Genomic DNA, 24,434 nt, shown 5'->3' on the forward strand with positions numbered 1-24,434 from the left:
GGATGAAAGTGCTTTAAAAAAAAAAAAAAAAAGTGTCCAGCCTAAGAAATCTCTGTCCTGCTAATCCGCTCGTCTCAATCCTTGGGTCGATGTTCAGCCGCCGATCAACCAAGTGGAAAGCTCCAGTAACATGTACAGGTTGGTGCAATCCACGTGGAACGCTCTAATTGGTCCAATTTTTCTTAATTCAGCAGCTATAATTTGCAATTACCAGCAACTCCACTGGTTTTTCTGGAAACAAGTGGTTTTGGAAGAGCTCGTACGCGGTATCAGTCTCACCCATAATTACGACGCCGTTTTCTGGGTTTCTTGAGTTGAGAGCGGTGGCCACTTGTCCTTTTCCAGGTCCTGTTGCAGTCTAGCCAGTAACGAAACAGGGCTCAAAACCAGGGCACAGTTAAGCCACAACAAACCCAGTTTTTTACCAGTACTTGTCTGCGGTATTTGATAGGTTGACTCCTTTGACTTGCTTTTTCTTCAAGCCCACGAATATATATACAGAAACTCGTTAATATTATTTAATTATAGGATGCCAATTTCTTTTTTGTTTACTACTTGGAATCTTTGGTGGTTCTTGACTTCCAAGGACGACATTTCAATTTATATTAATATTGATTTGAATTGATTTAAATAAGTAAGATTCTCAGGTATTTACTATTTTCCTTATTTAAAAATAATAGACAGAGTATAATATGAGTATTCTTTAATCCGGCTTGAGATACAAATTTCTTTTTAATATTTATATTTTACGATTTATATAAATATAAATATCTCAATCTTTTATCTATTAAATAATGAATAAGATACTGGTTTTAATTTTTAATGATATTACTCTATTTTAAATTAATATATGGATACTCATTGTTATTTCTAATAACATTATCCTATTTAAAATTATAATATTTACACACATTGAAAAGAAAAGAAAACTAAATTTAATAGTTTCATTAATTACAAATTGTAGCATTTTCCCTTCACAAAAGAAACAAAAATATCATGACTTGTATAAAAGAAAAGCTAAAAAAAAGGAAAAGGAGTGGAGTGAATTGGAGCAAGCACATGAATGTCAAACAGTAATCATTAGTAACCACTCAACTCATATATTTGTATTTAAGTCAAGTTGATTGTTTTTAAAATATTTTTATTTAAAAATATTTTTAATATAATATATTATAATTTAAAAATATTAAAAAATTAAGTTTGAAATTAAGGTATTTGTTCTTTTTGTTCTCAAATTCAAGTTTTATAATTACTAATATAATAATTATTGATGGATTATATAATTATTAATTTTAAGATATGTGAAATTAATTTACATAAAAATTTAAAAAACACCTATCCACCGGAACCGTCATTAACTCCCATCCATTCCCGTCCCAAGAGGCAAATTTGTCCTTTTATTGGCCATGTGTTAACTTTGACATTAATAAATACACTGTTAGGTTTGTATTTTTTTCTAGAAATTTCACAACACTCGAACTGAAAAGAGAAACGGGAGGAAAAAAACAAAAAAAACAGAAGAGATTTTTTATATTTTTGATGGGACTTAATATAATCTCTCAACATAAATATCAGTAATTAGTTAATTTTCTTTTTATATTGATTTTTTCCACAAAATAATAGTAATTAATTATTTTTCTTGATCCTACTATTAATCCACAAACATAAACCACCATTGAATTCACCCCTGAAATATCTCCCCTAAACCGCCCCTAGTATCCCTTCTCCCCTCTCTCAATATTCCCCTATAAAATCCTCGCCTCTCCCATCTCCTCTCCCATAATCAAACAAAAAAATATTCCTCCCCTCAATTTCATACTAAATTAACCTCTTCAAAATCCTTTCCAAAACAAAAGCCATCCTTTGGAATTTACAAATATATATATTTCTTTAATTTCATCCTTTTCTCTCTACAATTGGCTATTTATTTCTCTTCCATTTTCTCTTTTATTTCCAACAAAAAAATATAAAAAAAGACTCTTTCTTTCAACATGGACACCAAGATAGGATCTCTTGACACCTGCCGACCAACCAGCAACGACATGATCAACCCGACAAACGGCGCCGTAGCGGCTATCCAAAGCTCGGTCTCACCCACCATGATCAACGCATCCGAGTCGACTCTGGGTCGCCACCTCGCTCGCCGACTCGTCCAAATTGGTGTCACTGACGTTTTCTCCGTCCCCGGTGACTTCAACCTCACCCTTCTCGACCACTTGATCGCTGAGCCCGAGCTCAACCTTGTTGGTTGCTGTAACGAGCTCAACGCCGGCTACGCTGCGGATGGATACGCCCGGTCGCGTGGCGTTGGCGCTTGTGTTGTCACGTTCACTGTTGGGGGACTCAGTGTGCTGAATGCTATTGCTGGTGCTTACAGTGAGAATTTGCCTGTCATATGCATTGTTGGTGGGCCCAACTCCAATGATTATGGAACTAACAGGATTCTGCACCACACCATTGGCTTGCCTGACTTTAGCCAGGAGCTTGCATGTTTCCAGACTGTTACTTGTTTTCAGGTAAAGATATTTTAAATAACGTTAAAAACTTTCAGAATATAGAAACGTTGTTGGATCATGATCTTTAGAGTAGATTCACCTGTGGACCCTATAATTCCTGCGTTTTTATATATATATATATATATATATATATTTTCCATTCATATTGTTTTTGTGGGGATCTGGTGATTATTGATTAATGGTATATGGGGTTTGATTGTTTTCGTAGGCTGTGGTGAATAACTTGGAGGATGCACATGAGCTGATAGACACTGCTATTTCAACTGCTCTGAAAGAAAGCAAGCCTGTTTATATCAGTATTAGCTGTAACCTGTCAGCAATCCCTCATCCAACGTTTAGCCGTGAGCCGGTTCCTTTCTCGCTCACCCCCAAGTAATTTCTTTGGACTCTTGATTGATCTTTGTTTATAATTAAGTCTTTTTAGTAATAGGGAACAATTATGAGGATTGGATACTTAGGTGTTGTATTGATTTTTGTTTTACAGATTGAGTAACAAATTGGGTTTAGAGGCTGCAGTGGAAGCGGCGGCCGAGTTCTTGAACAAGGCAGTGAAACCAGTTTTGGTGGGTGGGCCAAAACTAAGACCCGCACATGCAGGCGAGGCATTTGTGGAGTTAGCTGATGCTTCTGGTTATGCGCTTGCAATTATGCCTTCGGCTAAAGGGCTTGTGCCAGAGCATCATCCACATTTCATCGGGACTTATTGGGGTGCAGTGAGCACTGCATTTTGTGCAGAGATCGTGGAGTCTGCAGATGCTTACTTGTTTGCTGGACCAATTTTCAATGATTATAGTTCTGTTGGGTATTCTCTCCTTCTCAAGAAGGAGAAGGCGATTATTGTGCAGCCTGATCGTGTGGTGATTGCAAATGGACCTGCATTTGGGTGTATTCTGATGAAGGATTTCTTAAGTGCCCTTGCTAAGAGGCTCAAGTGCAATACTACTGCTTATGATAATTACCACAGGATTTTTGTTCCCGAGGGACAGCCTTTGAGGGGTGCTCCCAAAGAACCTTTGAGGGTTAATGTTCTGTTCCAACATATACAGAAGATGCTGTCTAGTGAAACTGCTGTGATTGCTGAGACTGGAGACTCATGGTTTAACTGCCAGAAGCTGAAATTGCCTAGGGGATGCGGGTAAGCAGTTGAGAATTTGGTATGTGATGTTATAGTAATTAAATTTGAGTCCATAAATTTAATGGTGTATGTGAATTTGGATTTGTAGGTACGAGTTCCAAATGCAATATGGATCAATTGGTTGGTCAGTTGGTGCAACTCTTGGGTATGCTCAGGCTGTGCCAGAGAAGCGTGTGATTTCTTTCATTGGAGATGGTAGCTTTCAGGTAGACAACCAGAAATACCACCCAGAACTCTGTTTTTTTAACTCCTTTGCTAACATTTCAGATTTTGACATATCCAAATCCTCATTCTTTCGTGAAATTATTACTTGTAGCTTGTCAAATTTATTGTTGGTTTTGAATTCTGTATGTTTTCTTCTTCTTCCGGAGTATGATATTCAATACATTGCTTATTGCTCCTTTACTTTCTTATAGGTGACTGCTCAAGACGTGTCAACAATGCTGCGATGTGGACAGAAGACCATCATCTTCCTCATCAACAATGGTGGATACACCATTGAAGTCGAGATCCATGATGGTCCTTACAATGTGATTAAGAACTGGAACTACACTGGCTTGGTTGATGCCATCCACAATGGTGAAGGCAAGTGCTGGACAGCCAAGGTGAGCTTGTGAACTAAGTTCATTTGCTTCAATGCATTAATGTTGTAGTAGTAAAAAACAAGCATCCGACACCGTTTTCTGAATTTGCCCTTTCAGGTATTCTGCGAGGAAGATCTGGTTGAAGCAATTGAGACTGCAACAGGATCAAAGAAGGATAGCTTGTGCTTCATTGAGGTTATTGCTCACAAGGATGATACTAGTAAAGAACTTTTGGAATGGGGTTCTAGGGTCTCTGCTGCCAATAGCCGTCCTCCAAACCCTCAGTAGACTTTTTCCACAATGGCAATATGTGATGATGCTATGCTTCTTAGTTACACGTTGTCGGGTTTTTGGTTTATTGTTTCCTAGTACTGGAGTTTGTGATCTTGATATTCCCTCCGATTTCCTTGTATCCAAAGCTCATTTCCCTTTAATTTCATCTTTCTGATAAGTTTGATTTCGTTATCATCTTTCTCGTCTCTTCGTGACTGCCTTGACACCTTAAAGAGAGAACAATAGGGCATGAAATGACATAACTGAACATGTCCCGCACTTACCTTTAACAAACTGTAGAGAGTGGCCATATACAGTGTCCGCTACTGCTGCAAAAATCCTCCCTAATGCAGGTGACGGTGTTACTTTTTAGGTCCAAAGACCAATCCCTTGATTGTCACCAGTGGTGGGTCTCACCAGAGACGTGCTAAGGAGCAATCAGCGCAGCAGAGGTGGAGCTATTCGAAAGGGACTTCTTTTAAGATGGATTGAAACTTGAAAGGGGCTTCTGAGAGTATATCACATGTATTTATTCTTGACAGGCATTCTGGCCTGTCAAGATTGAATTTTCTTTCATATTAAAGAGTTAAAGATGACGACAGGTTCTTTTGCACTTTTGTTAGTAAACTTGGTCAAAGTTATATCAACTGTACAAGTGAAATATTTAGGGCAAACATGCATTCTTTTGATAGCCACCTTGGCTGCAAGCAGGGACGGACATAGGGCAAGCTTTGGGGGAGCTTGACACCCCCGAATTTTCGAATTTTTTAAATTTTAATCTTTGATTTTTCAAATTTTTTAAAACAGTTGTGCGTTTAGCCTCTCCAAAAATGACGAAACCCTAGTTAAAATTTTATAGTTCCACCCTTAGCTGCAAGTGCTGCAAAAATCTAGTGCAAGGTGTGAAAGGGACCTCAGAAAGGTTCATAATTCCAATCCTATTTAATAGTCTTCCCCGATTGCTCCGGGAAGACTTGTGAAAGAGATAGCGGTCCTCGGCTAACTGTGAGTATCTGAATTCTGAGGTGGGAGTGCCATTTAATCCGGGGAATGCAAAATATCCTCCGACAATTTGCCCGGTGACGGTGGAAATCTGGTCTACCTGGGGGGCAGTAGAAAACTACTTGGAAAGTGATGGCTGAAAGCTTGTTCTGGCATGCTCCTTGGTTATTACTGTCCCAACTTCAGATTGCCACTACGATTTAAATTTTGGGTATTCAGAGTATGGATTCATCTGTTTTTTATCAGATAAAAACTTGGGATTTTATCTGCACACATGAAAGCTGGTAGGGGACACCCATCTGGCTGGAAAAGGATAGAAGAAAATGCCTCTCGTGTTTTTTTCCGATCTTCCAAAACCCAAGATGGGTAATTGATGTGGAAAGCACTGTGCTTGCAAAAAAATATCTTTTTTAATGGGTGAGGATTTTTAGATGTTTAAAAATATATTTATGGATGTGGTAGAGGTTTATAGTTTAAAAATATATTAAAATTATATATTTTTAATTTTTAAAATTATTTTTAACATTAACATATCAAAATAATTTAAAAATATAAAAAAAAGTTTTAAACAAAAAAAATTTCAAATTCTTTAGAAATAAATCGTGTTTTAAATATATAATAAATCAGTATTTTTATAGAAAAAATACAATAAATATGGAAAAAAAATATAGCTAATCCTTTGGCGATGGCTGTTTTTCCAACTCCACTTGCACCAAGAAGGATGGGGTTATTTTCTGTTCTCCGGCGAAGTATGTGAACAATTCTTTCAATTTCAGAGTGTCGCCCATTACAGGATAATGCGTCCTTCACTTGCACGGGCAGTAAGATCCACACAGAATTGGGCCAATGCAGTTTGCCCCAAAGATTATTTAATCTTAATATGGGATTAGAAAGCAAATAATCTTGTTTAAGTGACATATATGATCAAAATCTGGGGCACGAATTAAGGTGGAATTGTTACCAGACAGCCCTTTGTTTAGATTATGTGCAGTAAAATACCCCACACAGAGTATAGTGCAAAAACATTTTGATTTCTAGTTGTTGGAATCCATTCTTTTACTTTGTTTTTCTAATAGCAATAACCAAAAGTAGTTTAGAACATCAAAGCAACGGCATGCTATAATTTTCATCATAATAAATATGTAAAAGAGTGTTGTATTAAATTTTAAAAACATGACTATTTGTTTTTATTTTGATATATAAACAAGACTGTTTATTTTTATTTTAATATGTAATGAAATAGTGTTATGTATGTATTGTTGAGAATGAAAAAAAATTATAAATCATTTATGTGGATAGTTCAAAATGCATTTATAATTTATGAATCTTGTTCTCTTGCTTAAATGAGGAGACTATGAGGTTATTTCATCCTAAAAACATTAATAAGATAAATACTCCATACACATGTATTAATAAAGGATAAATATCTTTTAAAATAACATTAATGAGAAACAAATATCTTTAACACATGTACTAAAATGATGTAAATGTGGTAGGTCATGAAAAATTCTTGTATACCTAGAGATGTAGGTGAAATATACATTTGCCAAGTAAATCTCTTATATTATATACAATAAGCCAAAAAATACCCAACTTAAAAGTAAGATATTTAAAGTCGCTTGACCCATTGGATCTAGACTAAAAATACACAAGTTTAGTAAAAAAATCTCAAGGGATTAAGTGTGAGGCCTAAATCACAAGCCTAAATCTAAACAATGCTTGAGACTAGGCTCAACTCATAATGCATGGGTTCAAAAAGGTTTGACACATGTTGGGCAATGTCCGAGACCAGGCCTCATCTACAATGCCTAGACCCAAGAAGTGTTAGGTTGATTGGTCTAGCTGCTAGACTTAGATAGGGTGTCTAAGTGCCTGTTTGGCACTGCGACAACGGGTAAAGTTGATATACACCGTTGATATTGATGTTTGGTTAGGTTTAAAAATGGAGTTTTCTTTAAGTGGAACCCACCATACTTGTGGTTATGTCTCAAGTTTAACAAAAACAGAAATTCGTTGCTTCTACCCGTGTTCAGTCTGAGCATAGTTAATAAATTCACTCTGCAGAACTATGCAAAGTTGTTAATTCACTTTGCATTGTTCACTTGCAAAGTGAGTTGTGAATTCACTTTGTACTAGTCATTTAAAGTGACCAATGCAAAGTGACTTGTTTGGCTTATCCATTGATAATGGTCGAACTGGATCCAGCTTGAACCTAAATATTTTCGATAAAATCTGATCCAGTAAAAAAATTATTTTTAAAAATTATTTTTAATTATATTTTATTTGAAAAATTAGTAATTAACATTATTCAATGACATTGCATCAATTAGAAAGAGATTACATGATGGTTTAGCATTTATAGAATTTAATTGTAATCCCAATTTTGTTCATAATAATATTTTACCTGATTTTGTTGCACGCTCAAAAAACCATAAAAATTATAGTTCTTGTCGGATGAATTTATATAAAGTATTATTTATTTCATGATGTAATAGCAGTAGTTAAATATATAATATTTAAATTAAAAATCATCAACATATATATATATATATATATATATATATATATATATATTATAGTTATTTTTATAACCTTAATTTGAAAAGTATTCTTGTAACCAAACATATTAAACTATTTTTTGTTCAACCTCAATTTCAATCATAGTTTTAACTAAACATATATTTTTTTCAAATTACAACAATTATCATAATATTGAAGACACTATAAGCATAAGCCTAGAGGGTGCTAGGTGGGATGATTGATGTTAGGCTTTGGTCGCGAGGCCTGGATGCAAGTGGCAACATATACATATAAAAAAGGTTCTACATGTATAAAAGGCGAAGGCCAAGTGGGCCAGGTCTGGTCCCAGGCCTTGCGCAGAACCATGATAGGTCACTGACCTGGCACTGGGCCCAGGCCACGAGCCTGGCCTAAACTCGTTTCCAGATCCCCTCTAGGATCGACATGTTGTAAGAAAAAATGGGTTTGGGGCTAACAAAGAAATTATTTAAAAAAAGAATGATAAGTCATAACCCATCACATCATATCATGTCCTCTAAGAACAAAGACAAAACCTCGAACGCCATGATTGACGCTAGATATCCAAAGTTTATGGAGGAAGTGTTTGATAATAAAATCACCCACCCTACAGTACAACACAGAATACAGGCTCTCATTTTTCGTCAAGCAAGATTTTAACCAGTCCATTGGGGATATTCTTGCAAATTGCTTTGAAACTCTTATGGCTAGGGGTTGTATTTACTTTTACTTGTGTTTCCTAGTGTAGATTCTTGACATGACCTGGGAAACAGGAGAGCTTAAAACTATCATTTGCGAGCAGGTAAAGAGATGGTCTAGAAAACACAGGTTGAGAAGATGAAATAAAGCAAAGGTTACTCTTTCTGGTTATAATCATAAAAACTAGGCCGAAGATTCGATACATTGAAAATACTCCAGTCTTCCCTGAAACTCCCTTACCTTGAAGTGGCAAAGTAAAACTATAGGTGGCTAGCTGCTGCTGCTGCTCGCAAGTGCTAGAATTTCCAAATCATTTCCTTCGAAGAAGTCAAAATTGATATTTTAATCCACAAGCAGAGTTGTGTTCAGGGTCTTCTGCTATGCAAAGCGTTCAAGAATACAAAGGATCGTGTCTTTACCACAATCTCAACGAAGCTGTATCATGTTCTGCTAAATTGACAATCCACACAAGAGTAAAAAGTTAAAACCTCGTTGGTAAGAGCAAAGGTGGCAAAGGCAAATGCAGCAGACACCAAATATAGATATAGATTAAGGAGGGGAAAAAAATGAGAAAAGGTTAGCATCCGTCTCCGAGTTTCCCAAATTCCCCAGTTAAAATTAACAATAAGGATTTAAAGCTGATTGTGTTGCTTGAGGGAGTAAAGACTGCCGTCCAAATCATAAACTTCTACGGCACTGTACAGCTCCATGATGGAAAACACAAACTGCGAAGAAAGCTGTATTTGGTCCCCTATAGCAAAAAGAGTTTCATGTCCTCTTGTAAGTCATCTTTTGCGCCAGAAATGAGAAGTTGGAGCACACCAAAAATTTTTGTTGATGCATGATCTATGGATACCTAGGTATCACTCCAATTATGTTTTGGTGCAAGCACTAAACGGCCGTTCTCAAGAAGGGCATGGGGAAAGGGGGCTTGACAGATGCTAATATGTGATTTCAGCCTGGGTATATTAGGGTGTGCACTTCTACATCGGTGGCATCGCAACTCCATTGACAACTGGCAATCTTCAACTTTTATAGTTGCTTTCCCGTGATTCTTGATTTCTTCAATCACATCCACTGAATCTCGAAAAAAGGCAGTATTAAAAGAGTTCCAGTGCTTCTTGTTCTTGAGATGATTGGAATTGAAATCCTGGCTAATCACATGCAAGTGTAATTGTCTCATTGAAGGGACCTGCAAGGAGAGACAGTTCAAGCATGTTAAAAAACCTCCCCTCCTTTTGCAGTTTACAGTTTCAATATCTAAAGCAGTAATGGAGCAGCTTCGGTAGAAAATAAGAATTAGAGTTGAAAAAAAACATAAATAAGGTAAAGGATGAAAATATTTCGCAAGAATATGAAAAGATATAAAACAGCCCCAGATTCAGAATGATGTTTTATCTCTTAATTATTGCCACAAGCAGCTCTGTTATTATGTAGTTTTGTCACATTTTTTTTATGAATAACACCATCTCTTTTCCCACAATCACATTCCCAGTTCCAACCTCTATTCCTATGTCAAATTATTGTACCTGGCTCCTGTAAATAGAGGTAACATCAGCTAACTACCCCATTTGGCCCGTGTTTATTGCCACTCTGCAACTTATGGCCCTCAATATAAAAATTCTGTCAGACCGTAAGAAAACCCATCAACTTTTCCGAGACAATTTCAGTCTGGCTCTGAGAGTTGCCTTATCTGACTCAATAAAGTCTATTACTGTATAAGCAGAGACCACGGCAGAAAAAGAACAAAGTTAACAAACAACTTCTGAGCTTAAGCACTCATTGCATACCGAGTGGTATCCAAGGCGGAAGACCATTGATGAATCTTCATGCAAGAATTTTTCAGCCCATTTCAAACCCACAGCATGCATTGTCATTAACAACTGAAGGTGTTCTTGATGCACATCTGCAAGACAATCAAGACCTTCATGTCGTGCCAAAACTAGGAGATGCTTGCATGCCTGTGAAAATTAATAGCAATTTTACTAAATAATCATTCACCTTAAAAAGAATAGAGAAAGGAGCTAACATTAAAAGGCTTGCCTTTGGATAAAGGTCATTTAGTACAACAACAGCATCTAAAACCTCCAGCAACTTTTCCTTGTGCTTCTCAGGGTGCATGGCGATGTGGTAAAGAGCTTGTGCCCATGAGCCCCAGCTCTTTGATGTCGGTCCTTCTAACTTACTTTTGTCTCCAGTTACCTTTCCATATGTGGAACTAGGAGCAGAAATATCAGCTACAGTTTCATTGTGAGTCCCTTTGCATTTTTTGCTTCTCTCATATACAGAGTCATCATCTCTCTTAATCTTTTGATCACTGTTTGTTAAATGATTCCTGGGACCATGAGAGGGATCTTTCAAATCTGAAGGTGACGATTCAAGTTTTTCACTGATTCTCCTTGGTAATTTTAAACGGGATCTCATAATAGACAGAAATCCAGTAAAAAGTGATGTGTAAGCTTCACGCAGAATGCTGCAACCTTTAGTGTAGTCATTATTCAGAGAATTAGGTCTTTGAGGGTTCATATTTGGCCCAAGAACATGGATGACATGGGATACCCCTTCCCTAGTATACAATGGAGAATCTGAAGGGAGAGGAACAACCACAGCATGTCCAGGGAGAAGAGATTTTGCTCGTTCCTTAGTTTGCAGTCTCTAGGGAAGGACCTGCTGCAGCGAAAATTGCAGCATTCACACCTCCACCTCCAGGTTTCAATCGCCTGCAGGGGATTATCTTGTTGATATAATTCATGTGCAAATAAATAACATGATCATACTAATAGTTACACAGACATGCACACACACAGAGAGAAGAACCAGCTAAGCGTCATCAGAGCAAATAAAATCTGGAATCTGAGAAAAATATGTTTAGATGAAAAGTTAATAAATCAGTGGGGAGATTGATGCTTAAGCGTCACATACATGCATCTCAGAAGGTGAACAACTTTGAACCAAAATTTAAAAAGTTTTATTGCATTATACCCATGGACGAAAGATAAGATGACATGTTTGGAGAGATAGAAGTGTCTATTAAAGCCAGGTTCCACATATGCATAAGAGTGCAGTCCAAAAATATAACACATGGCTCACAGCAATTCCCAGCTTTAACATTTCAAGCCTCTATTCAACACCCCATTTGAATCTCTATTTCAACCTTATATTTTAGCTTTTGAAGCCTATACAATCTATTATTTCTTGAACATTCAACATCCAAGAACCACATAAACAGCACAGCATAACTAGATGACAAAGCTTACCAGTTGGAAGCATTAGCTATCGCATTGCAGTGTAAACCTCCTTGCGAATAAAGTCGAGTTATATCTCCCACAAATGTGAAGAACTTTTTTGAGTCAATGTTCCTTTTTGCAGCTTTAGCCCTGACCAAAGACAGAATCTTTGATCCATGACTCAAGTCCACAAGAACAAGCCTGGCATTTTCAAGCTTATTCACAAATTCTTCAACTTTCTCAACAATGATATCTGATGCTTTCTCATTGTTGAACTGGAAATCAGCTGTCGAAATAGATGGAAATGCTAGAGTGGTAATGTCACCCGCAGATACATCAGCGTCAACAGAGCCTTTGGCCATGTCTTCACTCTCTTTTACCTCTTTACTAGCAGCACCTAATAATAAAGACTGTTTAGTTGTTCCTTTGCAGCAGGTATTGTTTGCGTTACTAGCCTGAGGACAGGCAGAATCCTGCACACTATCTGAACATGATCCTAAACTGGAAGGAGCCTCGACTTTCTTCAAGAACTTCATTATACCAAGTTGGATTTTCGCATCTGGATTCTTCTGGCCAAAACAACCATTTGAAAGGGTATCCAAAGGACCAAGTGCAGAATATGCCTTAATTGTAGCCTCAACATCATTCTCATTATGACAAAACACAATTCGAGCAAACCCTTCATTAAGCTTGGGCAACTCTTTCTTCTGCAACATTCTATTCACAACCGCAGCAGCTTTCCCACCTTGCAAATTTCCCTCATGTCCAGTCCTTTTTACAGATCGCGAAATACAAAGCTGAGCAGGAAGATCAAGCACAACAGCATGAACATCTACTTGTGCGCCACAATCTAACTTCACAAAATCCGAGCGTTGTTCTTTATCCAAATTGCATCTGTCAATAAACAAACTTTTGCCTTCTTTCAACGCAGCCGCTGCTCTCTTTAGACATTGTGGCTTAGTTCCAGCTTTACCATTATTAATAGTGTCCTTCAACAAAAACCCGAAACCCCAAATTGACTAATTATCAATTTAACATCCTGAATTAACGAACTTGAAACCAAACCAAACCCATTTAGACATATTAACAAACAAGTGTGTGATATTAGAAAAGAAACCTGACAAATGCGAGTCCAAGGTCTTAAAGAGGAACCCATTACGTGTTCACAGAAAGTTGACTTGCCACTTCCTGGTGCACCCACTAAAATCACCATCACTGGCTTTCCTTTCTGCTGTTCTTCACCTTTTTAAGCCAAGAAAACGCACAAAAATGTTTGAATTGGGGAACATAACTCAAAGCCCTTGCGAAGAAAGTGAACACATGTTTGAAGAAACGTTACATTACCTTTGTTGTCGATGTCCGTATCAATTTTTTGATGATCAACCGCCATTAGGACGACTTAACCTCCTCTTGTGTCACAACATCAGAATCGGAGTAGTATTCTTGTTGTTTAGGAACTTCCGAGCTACAGTGCTAATAGGAATTTAAAAAAAGGTAATCTTGATCGTTTCTGTACGAGCTACAGTGCTTTTTAGCATGTTTGGATTTGGTCTTTAGCTGCCTTAGTTCTGAACAGGGTTAGTGCGATCCGAGCAGGGGTAAGATGCCTGCATTTGGTTTTTAAACGTGGTTTTACCCAGCTCGGCCATATGGCCTGAGTCACGGGTCAACCTTTAAGTTAGCAGTTTAATCCTGATTTTTTTTTATTTAAAATAATATTATTTTAAATGATATGTTTTAACATCATTATCAAATAACATGTTAAATTATTAAGTCAACTTCCAATGTGATTAAAAAATAAACTTAGTTCATTCGATTAATGTCAAAGTTATAGATAAACTTGTCGAGGTTGACCGGATTTAGTAAGAGATTTTGTTTTTAATTTAATCTTTAAATGTTTTTTTAGGTCTTGGAGTATTTTCATGAAAAATGAGAGGAAAGTAAAATAAATAAACAAATGAATGGAAATTAGTTAATTTATGTAAAAGTCCAATAAAATTATTAGCACATTGCCCATGGAAAAGCTCTCTTGATAACATGATAAAGAGTGTTCAACAATCTATGAATTATTGGTTAAAATGTATATAATCGATGAATAAATTATATAGTGTAAATTAGTCATTAAGAAAGCTGAAGATTTAAGCAACCTTTTTATTAATTAAAATCAGGTTTTCATTCAATTTTTAACCGGTTAAAAACACACGAGAGACATGTTTACGAAGAGAAAGAATGGTTTAGAATTGATTTGTTTAAGAACTAATTGCATTCAATAATTTATTCAAGGATTAATTACATTTCAATCAATAGTTCAGGGGACCATGTTTATAAACATATTCTCGTATGACAAAAAATATAATTTTTATATTGAAAGGAAATGGCTAGCCGACCATTTTTATATAATTTTTATAATCAACCTTTGTACCCTTCATCTCTAAACCCACATATCTTCATACCATCCACTCCCAGAAGATCTACCTAACCGAGGAAATGAGCACTTGCTAGACCTCTTAAAGAACCTGGTTAATTGACTGCGCTGAAGAAATGGAAGAAGACAGTTTTTAACCAAGGGCAGCTTGTTACTCCTTCTGCCACACATCCTTAGATGCCATAATCAAATCCAGGAGGAGGGGGTCAGGTAGAATCTTGGATATAAAATTCAGAAAATGAGGACCTAGAAATCCCTATTTGTTATTGATGAAACATCTGGGACTGCAATTCGAAGCCTCATTAGCTATGAGCAATGCAGAACTGGTTGCAGTCCTGCAATCACTTCAGATGCCGTACTCCTAGACATCCTCATTAACACTAACAAGGACTTGGTTAATCTGATGCACATCTGTTGCTTCTGTTCTACAATCAACAACGAAGCATACATAGTCCTCTTTGGCAGGAAAAATACTGAATCTAAGCACAGCAATACAGTTTTTCAGTTGCATAAGCACTATCACATTAAAAAAACTACAGCCTACAGTTCGATGCAGCAAACGCTAACTGCAAGTAACAAGAGTAAAATCAAGCAATGCTAGCCACTAGCCATTTACAAAGATGAAGATCAGCCTGCTCCTGACTAAATAGTGCGAAAAAGTGCGAAACATCCTGTTACTTATCAACTCCAGATCAATAACACACAAAATCCCATTACCTAATCATCCCGTCTACAACATCCAATTACCTCAAAACTTCCATGATTTGCATCGCCAAAAATCAACTTGAGCATAACGAGATGACGAAATGAGAGGAGACACAGGATTACTTATCAACTTGATATCCAAATAACCACACCAAGATTTCATAATCTCTCAGCACAAATCACAATAAAACGCAAATTCAAACCAGGATTGTATTGTCATACCAAATGACACAAACCGAGATGTCATAACCATATCGAAACAATGTGGTTTCACTACTATCTAACCCACAAACAAAACCCGACAAAAACAAGAAAGAAAATAATGATAATCACAAGCAGGCAATCTTATCAATCCAGGTCTAATTCCATTTAAACAGATAAAATCTCAAAGGAAATTATTAAGGAAAGAAACCAAACTCATCAACATTCAAAGAAAACAAATAAATATATCCATAGATAAACCCATCATCTGATTAATCAAAACAATGGGGGAAACTACATAATCCACCGTTTGATTTAAAACACACTAAAAGGAAGAAAGAAGAAGAAAGTAATCCGAAATGAGAAAATCTACTTAGATCTCTGCCTCATCTTTCTACGTTTCCTCTTCAATCTCCTCATACGCTTCTTCTTCCACTGAAAAACGAAAAACCCAAAACTCAACGATACCAATTAAAAGCAATCAGGTGCACAATGTTTTAGATTAGCTTGCAGACATTTTGAGGTTACCTTGGCTCTCATGGTGATGGCGGTGCGGACTGTTAAAGCTTTTTGAAGCCCCCAATGAGAAGGAGAAGGAAGACTGATTGCGGGACGGGGTATGGTTTCAAATGTATTTATAACCAAGCCCTAGTGCGGGCCGAGATGGCTCGGCGAGGTTTCATATTCAAGACCCAAAATAGTTTCAAATTCAAGACCAAGAGGCCCAGTTCTAGTTAATTAAATAAAACCCTAAAAAATAAATCTAAGAGGGAAAGTGCAAAATCTAGGCCTCTGAGGGGTAGGAACTTGCATTGATTCGAATAATGGCTTTGATTATGACATTATGTGATGTCTACGTCTTTATTACAATACAATACACGGTAGAATAAGAAAGGCCGATAATTTTCTCCCGTTGACTCCCTAATCGAAGTTTCACCTCTACTTCCTTAGCTGCAAGTTTGCAACCAAAAACCACGGCAAGACCTTTGAATGTCAAGTCAGCTACAGCACTTGATGACGATGATCCCTGGGCTGCCATTGCTGCTCCTCCGCCTACTACTAGGGCAAACCCGGTGGTAGCTGGTAGAGGCCGAGGTGAACCTGCTGCTCCAAAATTAGGCGCACAAAGGATAAACCGGACGCCCTCATCCGGGATGTAATTCAGGGACAGAGAACTCGGAGAAGCAAGGATGACAAATGAAGTTCTGTAAAAAGAATAGAAAGGCAAATAAGATCCTCCCATTGACTCTCTAGACTCCAATAATCAAAGCAAATAGGACCCTCCACCATTATTATCGTTGATGTTAAGCTTGCAAGAGGCGTTCCTGGAAACTGCCAGAATTGAAACCATACAAAAAAAAAAAAAAGAATGCATTGAAAAGTCTTCAAGTCAAGCCAAAATCACATTCAAATAGATTCATTGACTGCATGTTTTAAAGTACGGTACCATGCAAAAGAGAGCAGCTTCATCCATGCAAACAATCCACTTGACAATGAAAATTCCTCTCTTTACTTCATCATAACTAAGTCTCCCTTATTCTCAAGTTTTATGATCAATGATGTTGGTTCAAGAGCACAAAATTTCTACAGATTTAAAGCCTATTGTCGAGTATTCTTTCACAAATTTTCCACCAACCTCATAATAGTCTTTCATAAATTTTCACCTCTGGATTGATTGATCCTTCAAGTCTCTCTACTGTTTAATATTAGTTCAAAAACAACATGATTCAAATAATAATAAAAAAATTATAAAGGTGAAATTAAAATAAAATAAAATTGACATTAAAAAACATGCCAACTAAACACTTTATTGATGTTAGTTTAAAATTAAATTGTGTGGTAGTTGGCTTAACATGATTCAGTCAACTTACTTGGTTCAAAGATAACCTTACTAACCACTAAATTAAATTGAGAATAAGATTGATAAAAAAAAAAGGATGAAATTAACATAAAAACCTCTAGATTCAATTTCTTACCTAACCTAACTTTAAAATTAAATTATGTGAATTATTATTTTGATATAATATAGTCGACTTGAATGGTTTAAAAACAGCTCGAAAGATTGTTAAAAAAGCAGGATAAAATTGAGGAAAAAAGAATAAAATTGAGAAAAAAAAAGTGGAGAAATGAAAAAAGAGAGGCTGAATTGAAAAAAAAAAAAAAACAGAAAACTTTTTGTTTATGGACCTTCGTTTTATATACAAGTCTAAAAAAACTATTTTTTTTTTAGATTTTAAAGTCAAGATCAAAAAGTGCAATCCAAGCTCATTTGTATATTTTTTTTTCCAATAGTAAACATAAGGATAAATTTATTATCTTTAAGTTCATAAAGGTTTTTTGTTTTTTTTACCGGATATCAAAACTTATGCATTATGAGTTTTGATTTTTGAGATCTATGAAAGTGAAATTTACAAAAATGTGTCCGTGATTGGAATAGAATCTCATTGATTTAGAATTAGAAAAAAAATCTTCGGTGTAATAAGTTTGACTTTAATAACTTCAATTTACTTTACTATTATTATTTATTATGTAAAGTAAGAGAGCTACTTTTATTATATAGTCCAAGGCTTACCATATTTTTCGGGGAGGGGGGGGGACATTAAAAAGATCTTGAGATACACAATAAAAGTAACAATTCCTTCCTCGTTATATTGCAAATCATTGGTACTTGAATTTAATAAAAAGAAAATTATTGAATATAAAACTCTTAGACCAAACTTATAGGGATTAAAGTGAACTTTACAGTTTTAGGTCCAATTGAATTTGCTTTATAGGGATTAAAGTGAACTTTACAGTTTTACATGGTAAATGACCATTGTGGTTGATACACAGGTATTTCTTGAGTTTTGTTACTGGTTTTTTTTTTTAAATATTTTTTATTTAGAATTAAATATATTAAAATATTTTTTTAAAAAAATTCATTTTTTATATTAATATATCAAAATGATTCAAAAACTTAAAAAAATTTATTTTAAACTAATTTATTTTTCAAATTTTAACATAAAAAAACACAGATTGAAATCCAATAAAAAAAAACTTTAAACATTTCTGTCAATTGAGAAAAGACCTGGTGATGCAGTCTTTTTTTTTTTTTTTTAAAGAAAGTACATTTAAAGTATTTGAATGTTTTGAATTTCTTGGCTAAACACGCGTTTTTTTTATATTATTATTTAAATTAACATTTGAGCAAGAATTAATCACGCGTTATTACAAGTGTAGTGACTGAATACAAGGATTTAGAGGAAGTTAATTTTGTTATTTGGTTTAATTAATATCATCCTTAACCTTTAATTTTCGAGTGCTATTTGTGCTTAAACTTCGTATTGTTTAGTTACGTGACAGAGTTAGTATGAAAATAAAGCTATGAATAAAACACTAGATTTAATACAAATAATTTTCTTTCATTGACTCCCTAGTCTCAACAAGCCCTAGTCAATGCGTTTAAATGTCATCTACGCATAGTGTTCAACTGTTCATGTCCCCCCACGGCCCCACCTGCATAATTATCAAAGATGTTAAAGACAGACGAAGATGTATACCACCCTAATACACGGTAAAAAGAATAGAAATAGGATCCTCCCATTGACTCTCTAGGCTCCAATAGTCAAAAGCAAATAGGACCTCCACCATTATTATGGTTGATGTTAAGCTTGCAAGAGGCTTGATGAAATGATTTGGAATTTGATTTTGACATCATTATAAATTGAAGTGATAAGATAATGTGTTAATTTTAAAATTATTTTTTATACTATTTTAAAAAACTCATTATAAATTAAAAGTTTATTATAAACACATTAAATCAAAATCTATAAAAACAAATAGCTCAACTAAGATTTTATTAATTTAAATTTGATTTATTTGATTATAACAAATGTAAAAGGTTCAATTCATTTTAAAATTTATATAAAAAAATAATTTGTTTTAATTATTTAGTCCATACCAACTAATTAAAAGAGATATTTATAGTGGTTGTAGTTTAAAATATTTTTTCTTCAAAAATATATTTAAAATAATATTTTTTATTTTTTTAAAAATTATTTTTTATATTAATATTTTAAAATATTTTTTAAAAATAATTTTAAATTTTTAAAAAAATACCATGTTCATAGAAACTGCCTGAATTGAAACCATACGGGCCTCAATTTTTCTCGGCCCAAAAAAGTATGCATCGAAAAGTCTTCAAGTCAAGCGAAAATCACAGCCAAATAGAATCTTTTACTGCATGTTTTAAAGTACGGTACCACGCAAAAGAGAGAAACTTCATCCATGCAAACAATCCACTTGACAATGAAAATTCCTCTCTTTACTTTGTTTTTCTTCATGCCCCTTCTAATGATGCTCTCCTGCATCAACACAGGTCTGGTTTCTGGCAGATGCCAGAGCGATCAGCAATCTTTGTTGCTCCAATTAAAGAACACTCTCGTATTCAATCAATCTATGTCCACCAACCTGGTGACGTGGAATCCCGGCTCAGATTGCTGCGAGTGGAGAGGTATAAGCTGCGATATTGGTGGGCTTGATCGTGTTATAGGCCTCGACCTGAGCAATGAATCAATCACTGGTGGACTTGACGATTCAAGCGCGCTTTTCAGACTTCAATTTCTTCAGAGTCTAAACTTGTCTTTCAACAGCTTCGACACAGCTCTGCCAGTCGGGTTTGCCAACCTCACGGATTTGATTTCACTGAATTTGTCCGGTGCTGGCTTTACAGGCCAAATTCCAAATGATTTCTCAAAGCTGACAAGGTTGGTTAGTCTTGATTTGTCAACCATTTCCTTCCTTGGAGGTCCTCCACTGAAACTCGAGAAGCCTAATTTTGCAACAATGGTTCAAAATCTCACACACCTAACAGAGCTCCTTCTTGACGGTGTTAATATATCAGCACACGGCAATGACTGGTGCAAGGCCTTATCATCTTCACTGCCCAAGTTAAAAGCGCTGAGCATGTCCCGCTGCTTTCTTTCAGGTCCTCTTGAAGCTTCCCTTGCAAAGCTTCAGTCTCTTTCAATAATTCGTTTGAGCGGTAATAATTTGTCTGCTCCAGTTCCAGAATTCCTTGCAAATTACTCGAAATTGACTGCCTTGCAGCTTAGCTCTTGCCAGTTGAACGGTAAATTTCCACAAGCTATATTCCAGGTACCAACACTAGAGATCCTTGACTTGCAATACAACAAATTCCTTCAGGGTTCTTTTCCGGAGTTCCATCAGAATCTCTCTCTTCGGACCCTCCTGCTCAGTAACACAAATTTTTCGGGAACACTACCACAGTCCATTGGTGGACTCCAGAAATTATCCAGAATAGAGCTAGCGGGTAACAATTTCACTGGACCAATTCCAAATTCAATGGCTAATCTCACCCAGCTGTTTTATCTGGACTTGTCATCCGACAACTTCACAAGCACACTCCCATCATTCCGCAAGTCCAAGAATCTCACCTATGTAGATGTCTCTCGCAATCAACTAAAAGGTGAGATTCCATCCAGTCACTGGGAAGGCCTTCGAAGCCTCACCTATGTTGATTTAGGGTACAATGCATTCAACGGGAGCATCCCCTCATCGTTGTTTGCAATCCCGTCGCTGCAGAGGATACAGCTTTCCAACAACAGATTTGGGGGACAGATTCCTGTGTTTCCAAACGTGTCTTCCTCTCTTTTGGATACCCTGGATTTGAGCAGCAACAACTTAGAAGGTTCTATTCCCAGTTCTGTCTTTGATCTTGCAAAACTCAATGTCCTTGAACTTTCATCCAATAAGCTCAATGGCACGTTGCAATTACATTGGATTCAGAAACTTCCCAATCTCACCACACTTGGCCTCTCGTACAACAACTTGAGAGTTAATGCAAGTGGCGGCAATTCCAACATGTCTTCCCCTCCCCAAATCAAGAAATTAAGATTGGCTTCTTGCGACCTGGGAATGTTTCCAGATCTAAGGAACCAATCAAAACTCTTCCATTTAGATCTTTCAGACAACCAAATTACTGGGCGGGTACCTGGTTGGATTTCAGAACTAGGTCTTCTTCAATATCTGAATCTTTCACGCAATCTCGGGGGAGGGGGGGGGGATTAAAAAGATATACACAATAAAAGTAACACTTCCTTCCTCGTTATATTGCAAATCATTGATACTTGAATTTAATAAAAAGAAAATTATTGAATATAAAACTCTTAGACCAAACTTATATGTGTATATTTATCGAGAAAAAAAGAACATGTTATTTAGTGAACATTTTAATTAAAAGCTAATTGACCACAAGAAGACTGGATTGAGGAGGAAAAAAAAACTTTGATTACCTAAATGAATGAAAAAAAAATCACTATGAAAGTCAAGAAATAAGCCTGTGTATATAGCATGTGAGAAACAATATTTATCCCAACAAAGTGGGATGTGGATCGAATGATTTTGTGGATATGGAAGGGGTTATGGTGTAGCTGGGCCTGCATTCTCTAGATTTCTACTGGTTGTTAGGACATCAATTTCTCCAAATTCCGTGGCTCATAATTGCGTGACTGGGCAGCAACTATTTCAATTATTGCCTCGTTTCCAATTCTTTCGTGCACCTATTAAATTTAGAAGTGATTGATTTATTTTTTATTAAAAAAATTAAAATAAAATTATTTTAAAAAATACCTGAACTAAAACTGATTCAAACTCACTGATTTTAATTTGATTTTTAGAATAAAAAATAGTTCAAATCAGTTTGTTTTGGTTGTTTTTTTTTATTTTGGTTCGATTCGATCAGCTTATAAAATTAAAACTGAATAAATTAATTTTTTTAAATTTTTTATTGATTTAATTAATTTTTATTTTTATAATTTTCTTAATTTAATCGATTTTTTTAGTTTCCACGATAGCCATGAGAAGGAAGAGGGGAAACATTACAGAAGGCTTGTCTGGCCACCATGCGGGCCACTAGCCATTTACAAAGCTGAAGATCAGCCTGCTCCTGACTAAATAGTGCGAAAAAGTGCGAAACATCCTGTTACTTATCAACTCCAGATCAATAACACACAAAATCCCATTACCTAATCATCCCGTCTACAACATCCAATTACCTCAAAACTTCCATGATTTGCATCGCCAAAAATCAACTTGAGCATAACGAGATGACGAAATGAGAGGAGACACAGGATTACCTATCAACTTGATATCCAAATAACCACACCAAGATTTCATAATCTCTCAGCACAAATCACAATAAAACGCAAATTCACTATCTAACCCGCAAACAAAACCCGACAAAAAAAAGAAAGAAAATAATGATAATCACAAGTAGATAATCTTATCAATCCACTCCAATTCCATTTAAGCAGATAAAATCCCAAAGGAAATTATCAAGGAAAGAAACCAAACTCATCAACATTCAAAGAAAACAAATAAATATATCCATAGATAAACCCATCATCTGATTAATCAAAACACAAGGGGGAACTACATAATCCACTGTTTGATTTAAAACACACTAGAAGAAAAGAAGAAGAAAGTAATCGGAAATGAGAAAATCTACTTAGATCTCTGCCTCATCTTTCTACGCTTCCTCTTCAATCTCCTCATACGCTTCTTCTTCCACTGAAAAACGAAAAACCCAAAACTCAACGATACCAATTAAAAGCAATCAAGTGCACCATGTTTTAGATTAGCTTGCAGACATTTTGAGGTTACCTTGGCTCTCATGGTGATGGCGGTGGGGACTGGTAAGCTTTTTGAAGCCCCCAATGAGGAGAAGGAAGACTGATTACGGGATTGGGTATGGTAACTTATAGCCAAGCCCTAGCTCGGGCCGAGATGGCTCGGCGTGGTTTCATATTCAAGACCCAAAATAGTTTCAAATTCAAGACCAAGAGGCCCAGTTCTAGTTGATTAAATAAAACCCTAAAAAATAAATCTTAGAGGGAAAGTGCAAAATCTAGGCCTCTGAGGGGTAGGAACTTGTATTGATTCGAATAATGGCTTTGATGATGACATTATGTGATGTCTACGTCTTTATTACAATACAATACACGGTATAATAAGAAAGGCCGAGAATTTTCTCCCGTTGACTCCCTAATCAATAATAGACCAGGTCAACGCGGTTACATGTTATTTACATAGATTAATATCGTTAAAATTACGGGCTGATTTTAAAACTATATGATTTTAGGAATATTTAACTTATAAAATCAAATCAAAAGCTTGAAAAATAATAAAATTAGGCTTGATTCGTGCAAAAAAAAAATCAATAAACTCACAATTTTCTGAATTTAATAGAATTATAAATACTCCTCTTGTTAACTTATTTTTCTTTCAATTTTTTTTTTTAAAAACCCTAGCTGAGGTAAGTTTTTTTAAACGTGTTTGGCGGCAGTGGCGGAGCCAGAATATTTTAAATGAGGGGGCAAATATATTTTATTGATATGCATTAAAAATTAATTTGAAATAAATATACCAACTCATATAAAACAAAATTAATTTAAAAATATTTTTAACATAAAAAAACTTACATTATAATCATTCTCTTTAAGTTTTCATAATAATAAAATTAAGTTCAGTTACATAATAATTATAAATCTTCCATATAAAATATATGATAAAATACACATTAATTCATCACAACTCATTTCACACACCCATTACCATATAACATGCTATATATAATGCATGGATATGAATCAACATTGATAGTTTAAATTTATCATTATAAATCATTTTTAAAAACAAAACAAAAAAGTTTTTTTTTTAAAAAAAACCAACCTTTAATTTTGCAAATATCAATTTTTATTCATTGACAATAATTAAAATGTTTGTTTATTCATCGATTTCATGAAAAAATTTAATTTTATATTTTTATTAATTCAATTAAAAATTGATGATAATAATTAAATAAAAATGGGTTAATAATGTAACTTTTAATTAATTTAAAACAATTAAATTAATAACTATTATTAAAAACAGTTAAGGGGGCAATTGCCCCCCTAATATACCATGTGGCTCCGCCACTGTTTGACGGTATGGTAGCGGTTACTTTTCAAATAATATTTCGTACTAAAATGCATGTCAATAATGTTTTTTTATTTTTTAAAAATTATTTTTAATATTAATACATTAAAACAATACAAAAAATATAAACCGCATTAAATTTAAAAAAAAAAT

General features: G+C 35.2%; 3 protein-coding genes and 2 long non-coding RNA genes across 6 annotated transcripts; 2 read left to right on the plus strand and 3 right to left on the minus strand.

Annotated features, from left to right (window-relative positions):
• The first annotated feature begins 1,779 nt into the window (after window positions 1–1,779).
• Window positions 1,780–5,121, plus strand: LOC118037516 (pyruvate decarboxylase 2). 2 transcript variants are annotated; one of them, XM_073405448.1, is made up of 7 exons: window positions 1,780–2,516; window positions 2,725–2,888; window positions 3,001–3,651; window positions 3,740–3,857; window positions 4,068–4,256; window positions 4,353–4,430; window positions 4,882–5,121. In XM_073405448.1, exons 1-7 carry the CDS (start codon window positions 1,992–1,994, stop codon window positions 4,900–4,902), a joined length of 1,746 nt encoding a protein of 581 aa, XP_073261549.1. In that variant the 5' UTR covers window positions 1,780–1,991; the 3' UTR covers window positions 4,903–5,121. The 2 variants fall into 2 exon arrangements, with proteins under 2 accessions (XP_073261549.1, XP_034899399.1); XM_035043508.2 differs by lacking the exon at window positions 4,882–5,121 and having other exon boundaries at window positions 1,783–2,516; window positions 4,353–4,700.
• Window positions 5,122–8,886: 3,765 nt separating this feature from the next.
• LOC118037517 (transcription factor bHLH140) lies at window positions 8,887–13,564 on the minus strand. The gene is given in 7 exon segments (XM_035043510.2): window positions 8,887–9,939; window positions 10,538–10,708; window positions 10,791–11,393; window positions 11,395–11,467; window positions 12,005–12,963; window positions 13,092–13,216; window positions 13,319–13,564. Coding segments are annotated over 7 exon segments (2,313 nt in total). The 5' UTR covers window positions 13,365–13,564; the 3' UTR covers window positions 8,887–9,603.
• A 1,881-nt stretch (window positions 13,565–15,445) lies between these two features.
• Window positions 15,446–16,645, minus strand: LOC118037518 (uncharacterized). The gene is made up of 2 exons (XR_004685623.2): window positions 15,834–16,645; window positions 15,446–15,740 (listed from the first exon to the last, which is right to left on the minus strand). It is a non-coding gene; the product is annotated as an uncharacterized lncRNA (long non-coding RNA).
• Window positions 16,646–19,592: 2,947 nt separating this feature from the next.
• LOC118037493 (uncharacterized) lies at window positions 19,593–21,374 on the plus strand. The gene has a single exon (XM_035043484.2). It carries the CDS (start codon window positions 19,593–19,595, stop codon window positions 21,372–21,374), a length of 1,782 nt encoding a protein of 593 aa, XP_034899375.2.
• Window positions 21,375–22,667: 1,293 nt separating this feature from the next.
• Window positions 22,668–23,228, minus strand: LOC118037521 (uncharacterized). Its single transcript, XR_004685624.2, has 2 exons — window positions 22,968–23,228; window positions 22,668–22,874 (listed from the first exon to the last, which is right to left on the minus strand). It is a non-coding gene; the product is annotated as an uncharacterized lncRNA (long non-coding RNA).
• Window positions 23,229–24,434: the final 1,206 nt, after the last annotated feature.

This window comes from Populus alba, chromosome 16, assembly GCF_005239225.2.
Source record: "Populus alba chromosome 16, ASM523922v2, whole genome shotgun sequence".
Lineage (NCBI taxonomy): Eukaryota > Viridiplantae > Streptophyta > Magnoliopsida > Malpighiales > Salicaceae > Populus > Populus alba.